The 13,230-nt window shown below is 36.2% G+C and overlaps 1 protein-coding gene across 1 annotated transcript in view; it reads left to right on the forward strand.

The window, feature by feature from the left end:
- Positions 1-13,230, forward strand: part of LOC122087494 (protein SHOOT GRAVITROPISM 6-like) — a 48,368-nt gene that overhangs the window by 32,515 nt on the left and 2,623 nt on the right. The window contains exons 22-25 of the mRNA XM_042656645.1: positions 3,333-3,422; positions 6,339-6,460; positions 8,491-8,620; positions 8,711-8,790. Coding sequence (XP_042512579.1) covers positions 3,333-3,422; positions 6,339-6,460; positions 8,491-8,620; positions 8,711-8,790 — 422 coding nt within the window. The remainder of the gene's footprint in view (positions 1-3,332; positions 3,423-6,338; positions 6,461-8,490; positions 8,621-8,710; positions 8,791-13,230) is intronic.

Here is a 13,230-nt window from a genome sequence, read left to right on the forward strand (position 1 = left end):
AGTAGATGCAAATACAATAGGCACAGCTCAGATCCTCAAAATAGAGCAAACCCAAAGAGACCTCTGTCAAGCTCCTCCGCATTTGATCTCCTCTAGAAACTTGCATTCCAATCTCTTTCCAAAAGCACCTCCACTGACAGCGATTCACCACCGAAATAGGGCACGTAGAAGTTCCATCCACTTCTCCGATACACAAAAGGAGTGAAAAAGATAAATACAGAAAACAAACACTAACTTATCCTTTCATCATTGAAAACATTTTATGATGTGACATACTGACATGGCATGGTCTGTATGATCTGGAACTTGGCACATGGATAGGGAAGGGTGGGACCTAGTAACAAATTGGGTGACCAGGAAGAAGCTGGCATGTTGCAGTTATGCCTTCCTATTTTTCTAGGCCTAGCCGCCTAGCATAATTGTTCTTGTGCTACCACCTTGCCATAAGATAATAGTTAAAGTATTGATATATGAATAATCTATAGTATGCATATTTGTAAATTCTTTTGAATGATGATGAAAAAAAAGAAATCAAAGTTTACGTTTTTTTTTGGATGAAATCAAAGTTTATGTTAATTTAGCCACATTCTGAGTAATTAGTACAAAATGTATGCATGTTCATTGGTGTAATCACATGAGTATATATCTCATGGACCATCGTTATTTGAAGTCAGCAAAGCAATGATAGTTGTTGAATCACCTTCTGCTATAATGTTATGAAGGCACTCTCTGTGCATAATCCAAACCCATATGGCGAGAGATATTCAAGTATTATTGAAATTCCCAAGCCATTTGGCCCTGATTAGGCACAGCAAGAGAGCTTCCACTAAACCCAAAAGACCAGGTTCCCCGATGACGGCCCGTCAAAATTTAGCTTCACGATTCTTTCCAGTGAGGGAGATGATAACTCCTCTTGGGTTTCTGGTATTATTGTAACTATTACATTCTCCTAATCCATGAGCAAGAATACTGATGGACATCTTTGAAAAATTGTTCCACCATTAGCCTGATGGACAACCCTGTTTCTAATCCTCTTGATGACCTTCAGTTCTAGGGAAAATATATCCCGGATTGGATAGTTGTCCTCAATTGATTTGGGGAATTGTGACGTGTCAATTGACACCAGCCTCTTTTATTTATAATAGTAGTGTTATGATTTACGAGTATGAACAAGTATGCCCTATGGACAAATCTACCCTTATACTCACATTACAACACTCCCCCTCAAGTTGGTGCATGGATATCACACATGCCCAACTTGCACAAAATAGAATGAAAAAATTTACTACCAAGTCCCTATGTAAGAACATCTGTTAGCTGATCTACACTTCTGACTTCTCACAAAAGGAAGGTAGATAAGGCCTTGCTCCAGTTTCTCCTTAATAAAATGTATGTCAATCTCTACATGTTGTGTACGATCATGCTGAACTGTATTGTGTGCAATGCTAATGGACTTGTTATCACAGTTGAACATCATATGTAATTGAACATACATATCCAAATCTTTAAGAAGTCCCAGAAGCCAAAGTAACTCACTAATACCATGTGCCATGGCTCGAAATTCTACCTTTGCACTAGATCTGGCTACCACTGTTTGCTTCTTGCTACACCAAGTAACAAGGTTCCCACCAACAAAGTTACAATACCCTGACGTAAACTGTTGGTCATCCGGAGATCCAGCCCACGACATCAGTATAATCCTCTACATACATATGATCAGAAGGGGAGAACAAGATGCCCTTTCCTGGGGCTGATTACGAGGAACAAAGAATGCAAAACACAACCTCCATATGAGAAGAGTAGGGATCATGTATGTACTGACTCACCAAACTAACAACATGGGTGATGTCTAGTCGAGTATGGAACATCTAGATAAATGGTCCAACTAGTCTTTGATTTCGACCCTTATCAATAGGTTCACCTTCCTTTGGTATTAGCTTCAATGGGAGTATCGGATGGCTTGCATCCCAACATTTCAGTCTCAGAGAGAAGATCTAGGGTGTACTTTCGTTGGGACAGAATTACACCTTTAGTATACTGTTCCACCTCAATACCAAGGAAGTACCTCAGCTTGCTTAGGTCCTTGATTTCAAACTCCTTACCTAGGTAAGCCTTTAGCTTAGATATTTAGTGACAACTATATTATCCACATAAGCAATAAGGATAGTAACCTAGTCACCAACCCTTTTAATGAATAGGGTGTGATCAACATTACTTTTTCTGAACCCTACTACACTACTACAGTCATGGCCTTGTGGAAGCGTCCAAATCATGTCCTAGGAGATTTCTCCAGTCCATATAGTGCCCGCTTTAGTTTGCCCATATGTCAAGGTGGTGGTAGATTGGTAGGTTTAGTTTTTTTTTTTCGGAGAGAGGTAACCTGCTTTGATACCATGTTGATTTTGGGGGATCGTGTCTTGTGTTAATTGACACTAGCCCTCCTTTGTTTATATAGTAGGGTTATGAATACAAAGACAAGTGTGCCCTTATGGAAAAATCTACCCTTATACCTACATGACAACACTCTCCTTCCAACAAGACCACAAGAATGCAAATAGAGCGACTTTCCAAAGAAATCTTCCCCCTCCTAAAAATGGGTGTCATGCCAAAACCAAATCAACCATGGCATATTATTAGGAAAACTCCATACCAGATTGAATCCACTCAAGAAGTGTAACCAAAATCTTTTGGCAAAGGTGCACTCAAGGAACAAGTGCTTAACAGGCTCCCCATCCTCCTTGCACATGAGATACACTGAGGAGTAAGGCGACCACCTCTCCTCAACTTTGTCTCATATTTTATTGTAATTTTATCTTCTAGAATATATTTTAGGTTTTGTTTTTGTTTTGGTTGCTCTAATATTTTGATATTCCTTGCTAAGCTTTTATCGGTTTCTGGGGAGTTCTGTTGTTGATTTGAATTGCTACTTAGAGGATTTGAAAGGTGGACTTAATTTTTTTTATATTGATTGAAGATGGTCCACTTGTACTTCAGAAGTTGTTAAGAAAAGTATAATGACTAATGACAGCACAATTTTGAAGTTTATATAATGACTAATAACATTGCAATTTTACTTTATAAAGCTATCAAGAACAGTTGTACTTTGAGTCCTTCAGTGGTTGTTTTGGTAAGTTTATAGTGGATTAGTGGGTGCAGAAGTCACTTTAATTCCTTTGGTTGCATATTTCCTGATTGTTAATTTTCTTTCAACATTGGCTTTCATGGTTATGCGACATTTCAGTGTTATAAGCTTTTCTGTGCAGTATTTTCATAATATTTACTGTGTCTACGCTTCGGAAATCTTATTGGATCCTTTTCTTGATAAGTTCTAGATTCCCAAAATGAAGGCATATGTCAGTGATGCTGAAGACCTAAAGCAGGATCCTTCATGTCATGAAACTTGGGACAATATGATCATACATGTAAGATCTACAACTGAGTTTGAAACCTTTCAATTTTATGATATTCTTCTGATTTTCAATCCTGTGGTTGACGAGAATTGAAATTGATTATGTCTAGGGTTGTCAAAATCTAGCCCGAACCAATAAAACTGACCGAAACCGACCGATAAAACTCGGACCGAACGAAACCGATCCTTATTGGATTGGTTTTGGACGGAGGTGTACGGCTGAAAACCGGTTCAAACCGAACCGACCAATAACCAAACTGAATGAAACCGATAAAAAAATAAATGATTATGAGATTATAAATTGGTGAATTGACTAATCCATTTTTTACAATATTAGTGAGAATATTTTTTATTGTAAGAGGAATTGTTACAAATAATTGAATATTAGGTTATGTATAGAGAAACTGATTTGTAAATTGTAATAATGCTTCCATTGATTTCCTTGTTCACTATACAAAACTAGTTGGATAGTTAAATGAATGGTTGGATAATAGGGTTCATTTTTGTGATTTCAATATTAATTATCTTCTTAGCAATTTGTTATCCATTGGTTTCAATATTAGTTATGTTTCCCTTACAATGATAAACCGTGATTTAATCATAAATTTAAAGTGTTTTGTTTGTCAAATCTTGTCACTATAAGTTATGAATGTAAGATTTCATTATGGTTCAAGCCCAATAATAAACCGATCTAAACCGATATTAACACGATATTGAAAAACCGAAATAAATTGAAACCAAACCAGACCGAAACTGAAACCAAAGTTCCTTAACGGATTGGTTTTGGCCTCTCTTGTTCCTAAACCGAAACTGATTTAACCTGACCGAAATCGAACCGAACCGACCGATTGACGAGAAACTGATTTGTATATTGTAAATATGCTTCCATTGATTTCCTTGTTCACTATACAAAACTAGTTGGATAGTTAAATGAATGGTTGGATAATAGGGTTCATTTTTGTGATTTCAATATTAGTTTTCTTAGTAATTTGTTATCCATTGGTTTCAATATTAGTTATGTTTCCCTTACAATGATAAACCATGATTTAATCATAAATTTAAAGTGTTTTTTTCTTCAAATTTTGTCACTATAAGTTATGAATGTAAGATTTCATTATGGTTCAAGCCCAATAATAAACCGATCTAAACCGGTATTAACCCGATATTGAAAAACCGAAATAAACTGAAACCAAGCTGGACTGTAACCAAAACCGAAGTTCCTTAACGGATTGGTTTTGGTCTCTCTCGTTCCTAAACCGAACCGATTTAACCTGACCGAAACCGAACCGAACCAACCGATTGAATTTTGTCAAAAGTTTTTTATGGAAGTAATTTTGTAAGTTACTGTATTTTATTTTGTCACCTTATACTTTACCCAACTCAACCCAACCTAACTCAACTCAACTCAACTCAACTCAACTCAGCCTTATCCCAACTAAATGGGCCCCAGCTACATGGAGTCTATTTCTCCAATCAACTCTATTGAAAGCCATACAAGATTCAAGTCCTAAGCTAGTCTATTTCTCCAATCAGCTCTATTGAAAGCCGTACAAGATTCTAGTCCTAAGCTATACATGTCTTTTCTCACCTCTTCATGGTTATTTTAGACCTACCTCTAGCTCTTTGACCTCCTAAAATTTAAAATAAATAATTTCTCCATACTGGAGCATTCAAGGGCCTTGGCTGCACATGGCCATGCCACCTTAGACAGAGTTTCTTGAAACTTATTGCCCAAGTTTGCCCTATATTGTTCATAGCACCCTGTATTAGGGAACTTCTTTTGTGGAATGGCTGTGGTTGTGCCACAATTGTAGCTTGGTTCAGATAATGAAGTTACATTGTTGCACTGGTTTTTCTTCAGCTTTTTGGCTATGGGTTCCTCTGTATTGCATACTCTATGAATTTGGTCCATAGGTAGTGCCTGAACAGGTGTACCTTTGGGTTAAACCGGCTTTATTGCATTAGATAGTTCAATTTATTATATTTTTATTTTATTATGAGAGACAACAGAAAAAGATTTATTTGAATACATAACAGATATACAAGTAAAGGCCCTCCAACACCCCCTACCACTCCCCTTAAAAAAAAAAAAAAAAAAAAAAAAAAAAAAAAGAAAGAAAGAAAGAAAGAAAGAAAGATAAAGCAATGGAAAATCAATGGCCATTTGATTGAGATTCCAGTATCCTCAAAACAGTTCAACCTCTAGGGGAGAGATCAATTGGCAACCGAACCCTAGTCCCAACTTGTTGCCACCAAACACTACCGCCGTGCCAAGGGATTTTTTTTTTTGGGAAACATTAGAAGTGAAGATAATAGGAAATAAAATGGGAACAGGAAGCTATCCAGATCTACCTGCCGCAAGATTACGAGCCCTTATCTTTCTCCAGCCTTTGCCACTCCATCTTCGTTATAAGTTATAACAGCCTTCCCCTCTTCTCCTTGGTCCCTACCTAAATCTACACCTTATCAATATCTGATTTCCTCACTTCCACTGACTGCAATCAGTTGATCAGATCCCAACATGGTTGCTGTAGTCTCCAGTTTCTGAAACTACTTGTCAGGTTTGCAGTTTTGCACAGCTTATAGTCAATAGTCATGGGTTTACCTGAAAGCCAGATGATTCAGAAATTGACATGATGCATTATCATGTTTCAGTGTCTTAAGCCTGAGCTTGTCCAGAAACATGTTTGCCAGATGCATTGCAACCTAAAGCCTGTTTTTCCTTAAAGTTGCATCTGCCTTCTTGTTTACTGGTTGATGCTGTATTTGGTTCTTTCTTATATTCTTCGTTCGTGGTACTGGGGAGTCTGATTGGAAAATGTATTAGACAGGGAAACCTTGCAGTGCACATAGAATCTTTAGAACTTTATCTTGGTAAAATTTTTCTTTTGAGCCATTAATTTTTTGTTCTAATTTGTTTTGGCGACAGTTTCTTGCAGAAACTTTGGATGTCATTCAGGATACTGAGTGGGTGGTTTCTTTAGGAAATGCTTTTTCTGAACAGTATGAACTTTATATATCTGATGATAAGCATTCGGCACTACTTCATAGGTACTACTTGGCTATTGCTTTTACCTTTCTTCCTGATTGAATCTTTTAATCACTTTGTGAACCATTGTGAATTGTCCCCCTTTATTTTCCCTAGATTGTTCAAGTCTGTAGAATTTGGGTTTTGCCGTGGAGGTGAAATTCTTTTTCCAACCAAAGTAAATATTTATTTTGGTTGGATTTTGTAGCTCCCTGTTTTATTTGGTCTGGGAAGTATATAAATAGGCAAAAGTTTGCAAGAATGTCAGGCTATGCATGAAATTGTTGGATGACACACTCCTGCCATCTGGACTGGAAGAATGACCATTGGATATTGGAACCGAGATAAGATAAATATAAGTAGCAACAGTGAGAAGGAGAAGAAGATGGAGATTGGAGAAGAGGGAAGAAAGGAGAAGAAGTGAGTGTGTGAGAGAGAGAGTTATCGCATTTATAAATAACCATATGTAGGGTGTAATTACAATAAACACCTGACCATAGCTATTAAGGCATTGCCTAGGCATCTAGTCACCTTGGACTCCTTGATCGCCTATGCGGGTGCTTTGGATTCTTTGGTTGCCTTGTTGGTGTTGCCTTGCATCCAACCCCCTTTAATGCCTTGGTTGCCTTGTGACAACTATTTAGCCCACCAGTTAGTGTGCTACATAACTAGAGTGTACTACATAAAATAAGAACCAATAAAGTCTAAAATACCCCTGCCATACAGTACACCTTGTTAATAGATTTAACCAGGATTTTGTATTGGTGAGTATCGCATCGGCCGATATGTATCAGTACTGGTGTGTATCGATACGATATATATTTTAAAAAACATATTGGTATCGACATATTTTAAAAAACATATGGGTCGATAAAGTTCATTACGGGATCCATGCAAGTAAGATACACTTGATACGCCTCCTTTAACTATTAAAATAGAAATCGTGAGTGAGATACAAATCTAAGACTAGAGCAAAGGCCTTGGAAACTTGTTTTTCTCTTTAATATGAGATAGAGGAAATAATCTAACATAAAAACGACCTTAATCTTCACTATTTCAACAAATTTTGGGGATTTGCAGTATCAAATCATGAATTGGAACACATTTGGGAGAAACAGTGGTAAAGTTGCAAATCCTTTTTTTTTAAGGGGGGGGTGGTGGTGGTGCTCAAATCTCTTTTTTTCTTACTTCTTCTTCTTCTTCTTCTTCTTTTTTTTTTTGGTTATGCATCACTAGATTACATAAAAACAAGTCAAATCCTTGCGTCAAGCTGATATATAATTATATATTGCATAATAAGGTGTTTATGTTTCAAAACTTATTTTATATATACCATAAGCACATCCATGCATTCCTTGACCATTTCTATGCATATTTTGCATCTCTTTGATATGATATGTGTCTTAAAATCACACCTTCAATATGATACCTGATACCCATACTTATATCCTTGGAAGGTTTTAAATATCCTATATTATCTGCTGATACTAACCAATATGTATCGTATCTTTAAGATAGTAATATGATGCCTATCAACTGTATCAGGTTGATACGGTAATATGGTCAATACCTATCGATATGCTCGATACATCTCTTACAAACTACAGCACACAATCCTTGACCACAAAACAGTTGCTGAGAGCTCCTGTAAGGCATTCTAGTCATATTTTAAGTAATTTTAATTTAATTTTATTTTTTGGGGTGAAAGATCAACTTGATTCCTTGCTTATACTGCCAAAAGGGTATGGAGAAGAGAAACATGGTTGTATCGAAATTCTGAAATTCATTGAATGTGGTTGTAAGTCTAGTGATGGATGTGATGCAAGATAAAAGAGGTAAAAGGGTATAAATTCCAGGGGCAAAGAGTGTTGTAGGAGGATGGATGCTTGTTGCAGGAGTTGATGTTATGTGTTAATGTGTTTAGATCTGGCTGTTACCTTTTCATATTTGTGCTAGCAGCACATTTTTTTCCTTCCTATATATTTTCTGTTATTTGTAAATTGTTACAAGTGGAACAAGTCACCGTTTGTTTAAGTCCATATTTTTATTACAGATGCCTAGGTATACTTCTTCAGAAAGTTGATGATAGGTCCTATGTCCGTGACAAAATTGACTGGATGTACAAGCAGGCAAATATTGCAGTGCCTACAAATCGACTTGGTTTAGCAAAAGGCATGGGGTTGGTATGTTGCTGTTTGACTTTGTTGAGGTTGCTTACTCCTTGTTACAGCACTAGACGTTTTTGTGATTCAAAATTTACAATTTTCTTGTAGGTTGCTGCATCACACTTGGATACTGTGTTGGAAAAACTGAAAGACATTCTTGACAATGTTGGACAAAATTTCCTCCAAAGGTTACATCAAATTCATATAATAGGATTTTATTTATGTAATGTTTAGTATAATAACTAACATTTTTTCGGAGCCCCCCATGCCATGACTTCGACTTATAGTATGATGCATGAGCGCAAAGATCTTTATAGAATTCCCTGTCCAATCCAACCAAAGAGTTAGTATCGTATATTTCAATTTTTTTTTATTATTGTTATTTTTTTTAAGATAAGGGGGCGAGTTCTTTCAGAAAAGACTTGCTGCTCTCCTATCCAAAACCCGCAGGTTACTTCAAATTCATAAAATGGATTTGATTTTTGTATTGTTTAGTAGAACTAAATATTTTTCTTATCAGCTAGTGAATATTTTTATAAATCCTGCGTGTGCAATATAGGTTCCGCCTTGTTATTCATCGATTTGGTTCAGAATATATTCAGTTTTTCTAAAAACTCTGTACCAAATAATAATAAATATTATGTTTCCACCATAAAAATAATTATAAATATTATGTTGTAATTTTTTTCATTAATAAGGTTCCACTTTGCAAATGGGTAGTAGGTATAGTTAAAATATATTTTCCTCTTTGTCAATTATTCCAATCATAATGGTCTACTCTATGCAACTCATTACACCTTATTCCATGCAATTGGGTGAGCCACACAAATCCTGTTCTGCTGTTCCAAACAATCCGGCCTTTGGTTCAAGATCCTTTATTGAAGTTTGTCCTTGATGAGTTATTTGAAATTAGGTTTGCATTGTTTGTTAAGTTACATGGGATTCGTTCTACTTTAATTTTCTAATTTATTGAATTCATTACTTGCTATGGTAATTGTGAGACTAGTTTTAGTAAGTCAGGTCTAATATTTCCCCCTTTTGGGTCCTTCTAGGCATCACTATGCCTATTGAAGTATAATGCTTCACAATTTGCTACTTGGCAGTACATGGGTTAGTCCATGTGTTAGAGGACCCCACATATATCTCAATGACCAAATTTAATCCAAAGTAAGGAAGGAAAGTTGCTCAAACTCTTATTCTTAAGTTTTAGTAAGACTACCAAAACACCATCAAATGGTGAAGAATATAAAGTACAAAATGGAATCTTTTCTAATTTTAGATACTTTCTCAACTCATTTTAAGCTGAAATTGTGCCAATAAGATGCTTGCCTGGTCCTCTTATCACATGGACAGACCCATGTATTGTCATGTGCCAATATTGAAGTGTTATACTTCACTAGGTATAGTGACGTATGTATTTTCCCTAAATCTTATTTTTCCCTTTATGAAAAATTTAAAAAATTACATGGAGGATATGGAGTTGGGAAGAGAAAGAAGGAGGGGATATCAATTTTAAACTTTGCAGTAGCCTATGATCTACCCATTGTGAACACTTTCTTTGAAAAGAGAGTGGAACACTTAGTTACTTACAAAAGTGGACATTATAACAGCCAAATAGATTTCTTCCTAACGAGAAGACCCGATATTGTTGTGTAAGGATTGTAAGGTTATACCTGGGGAGCGCCTACGCTATCAACATAGACTGGTGGTCTTGGATATGCATCTCAGTTCATAGACACATAAGATAGGGAACCCTATTTGCCCTAAGATAAGATGGTGAAGATTAAAAGGAGATGCCTTGAATTCATTTATTGATAAAGTGGTCAAACAAGAAAGGTGAGACTGTGTAGGAGACACCAATATGATGTGAATTGAGATGTTTGCTTATAATAAGAATGTCACTGAAAAAGTCGTAGGGGAATCAAAGGGCACTCGTTGGGACCATAGGGAGACTTAGTGGTAGGATGAGGAGGTTGTGGCAGGCATTAAGTATAAGAAAGTTTTAAGAGTTGGCAAACGACTAAAGAGGTAGAAGATAAAAAGAGATATAATGTTGCCAGAAACGAAGCTAGGAAGATTGTGCGAAAAGCACGGGTGAAGAAAGATGATGACCTTTATAATAATATAAACAAAAAGAAGTGGAAAAAGCTATCTGTAAGAAATGAAGAGCAAAGATTTTGATCATCTTAGGTGTATTAAAGGTGATGATGGTAGAAGGCTAGAAAGGGATGAGTACATTATGAAGAGATGGAATGAGAATTTTTCAAAGCTACTAAATGGAGACAACTCGAGTAAAGTACATTATTCACCAGGACACCACACGCCATAAATTTATAGAAAAGATTGCAGTGGCTAAAGTTGAAGAAGCTTTAAGAAAGATAAAAGCAGGTAAGACACCAGGTTTAGATGACATCCCAATAGAAGTGTGTAAGAGCTTAGGATTATGTGGGGTATCATGGTTAACCAACATTTTTAACAAAATTATGAGTACAAGGAAAATGCCAGACAAGGAGGACTAGCACTATAAATCTGATCTACAAAATTAAAGGGGATATCCATAAAACTAATGAGTCATACTATGAAACTATGACAGAAGGTCACTGAAGCCCAACTAAGAAGATAAACTACTATCTTAGTGAATCAATTTGGTTTAATGCCCGGTAGATCCACAACAAAAGTTATTTGCCTAGTCATGAGGCTCATGGAAATATTTAGAGCTTCCAAATATGGTCTTTATTGACCTAGAAAAAGCCTATGACAGAATCCCTAGAGAGCTAATCTAGCATGTATTAGAGAAGAGAAGGGTGTTGAGCAAATATACGGATATCATTAAAGATATGTATGATGACATGGTGAATAGTGTGAGAACCAAGGGAGGGCAAGGTAGTGAATTCCCAATCACTATTGGGACACATAAAGGGTTAGATTTAAGCCCTTATTTTATTGCTCTTGTCATGGATGATTTAACTAGAAATATTCAAGATGAGGTTCCATGGTGTATGCTCTTCACTGACGATATTATTTTGTTGGATGAGACAAAAGTAGGGCTTAATGCTAAGCTGGAGCAATGGAGATCAAGATTTGACTCAAGAGGCTTTAGGATAAGTAGAACAAAGACAGAGTATGTGATGTGTAACTTTAGTTACTCAGGATGGATAACAATATGGTGAAAATTGTGGAGAGAGATGCCGCAGGAGGTATTACTAGTTGATGCACCCTTTATCTTTTCTTTTTTTGTTCATTCATTCTGCTGATATTTTGTTCTTGAAGTGGTACATTAGAAACTATGTATATATGTTTGATGCCAATCGGATAGGAGAATCCGATTTAAGGGTTAGTTAATCAGATCTGCTGTTCTCTGGGTTTTCTATCAACTAGCGAATGGAAACCAAAAGATGGGGAAATCGGCAAGAGAAAGGAAGACATCAAGAGAAGAGAAGAATGTAGTTAGAACCCTAGGAGTCCACATAGAAAGGAGCTGAAGTCTTGCATCCAAAGTACTGATTGCTTGATAAGGAGTCTGGGTGTATTATATTATCTATTGCTCTCTCTAGGCTGTGGTCTCTTCTCCCGATTGGTTGTTTTTATTCTTCTTTCTTCTCATAAAATTCTAATTCTGGTGGTGATAAAAATAGGATATACTATATATATATATATATATTAATAACAACACTGAATAAATGTCATATGTCAACTCCAAGGTTTAACATATCGGGTTTTGACCCTGGCAGAGACCAAAATTTCGACCGAAACCATGGATTTTTTTTGTTTGATTTTTTGTGTACATCCTATTTTTGACATTTCGAACATATTCAGAGAATTAGTTTCATGAAAAAAACACCTAAAGTGATACTTGTGGTGTTGGCCCAAGTTTGCTAGTGTTCGTTGACTGAAGCTATACTACTACTAAATATATATTAGTTACTAACTAAAATGGAAAATACATGATTAAAACAAACAAAACATAATGTAGAGGATGCAAAACAATTGATAAAAATTGAAATCATTCTATTATATTTACAAGTACTTTGTTGAAAAAAAATGATGATTGATATTTGGGAGAAATGGAGTTTACCTTTTTTCTCTAAGAACCTTTCCTTGGGTAGATATACTTTGGTTGTGTAAGATTTAAGTGTAGAATGAATGATTGATAAAGAAATTTCATTTTCTTGGTTGATTTCCTATGTTTCCCAACTCTTACAGTCAAAGTATTTTGGTGGGGGCTGGGGGCGGGGGGGGGGGGGGAGAGGAGTTGATTTTTGCAAAAGACAAGCCCTTTTTACAGGGGGCTGGTTAGACCAAAATGGTTGAATCCATCAAAATGGTCTAAATTTCAGTCGAAATGGGTCAAATTGGGGACTTTTATAAGTTCCATTGCATTTCGTCTCGTTCTCCCTCGATACGGTTGAAATGTTGAAACATGGTCAACTCTAAACATATATCCAGCTCTGATAGTTAAGATCTTATAATCATGGCCCGGTAAATGGAATTTTTAAGTGCTAGAGCAATTAAACTAATCCTACTTGGTGACAGTCCATAGTTGTATTCGTATATCCACAAGTCATCCTGCCTTTGTGAGCAGCTTACTTCTGCTGCTGCATTGTAGTTTCCTCCCCCGCTTCCCCTTT

Source organism: Macadamia integrifolia, chromosome 8 (genome assembly GCF_013358625.1).
Source record: "Macadamia integrifolia cultivar HAES 741 chromosome 8, SCU_Mint_v3, whole genome shotgun sequence".
NCBI classification, from domain to species: Eukaryota; Viridiplantae; Streptophyta; class Magnoliopsida; order Proteales; family Proteaceae; genus Macadamia; species Macadamia integrifolia.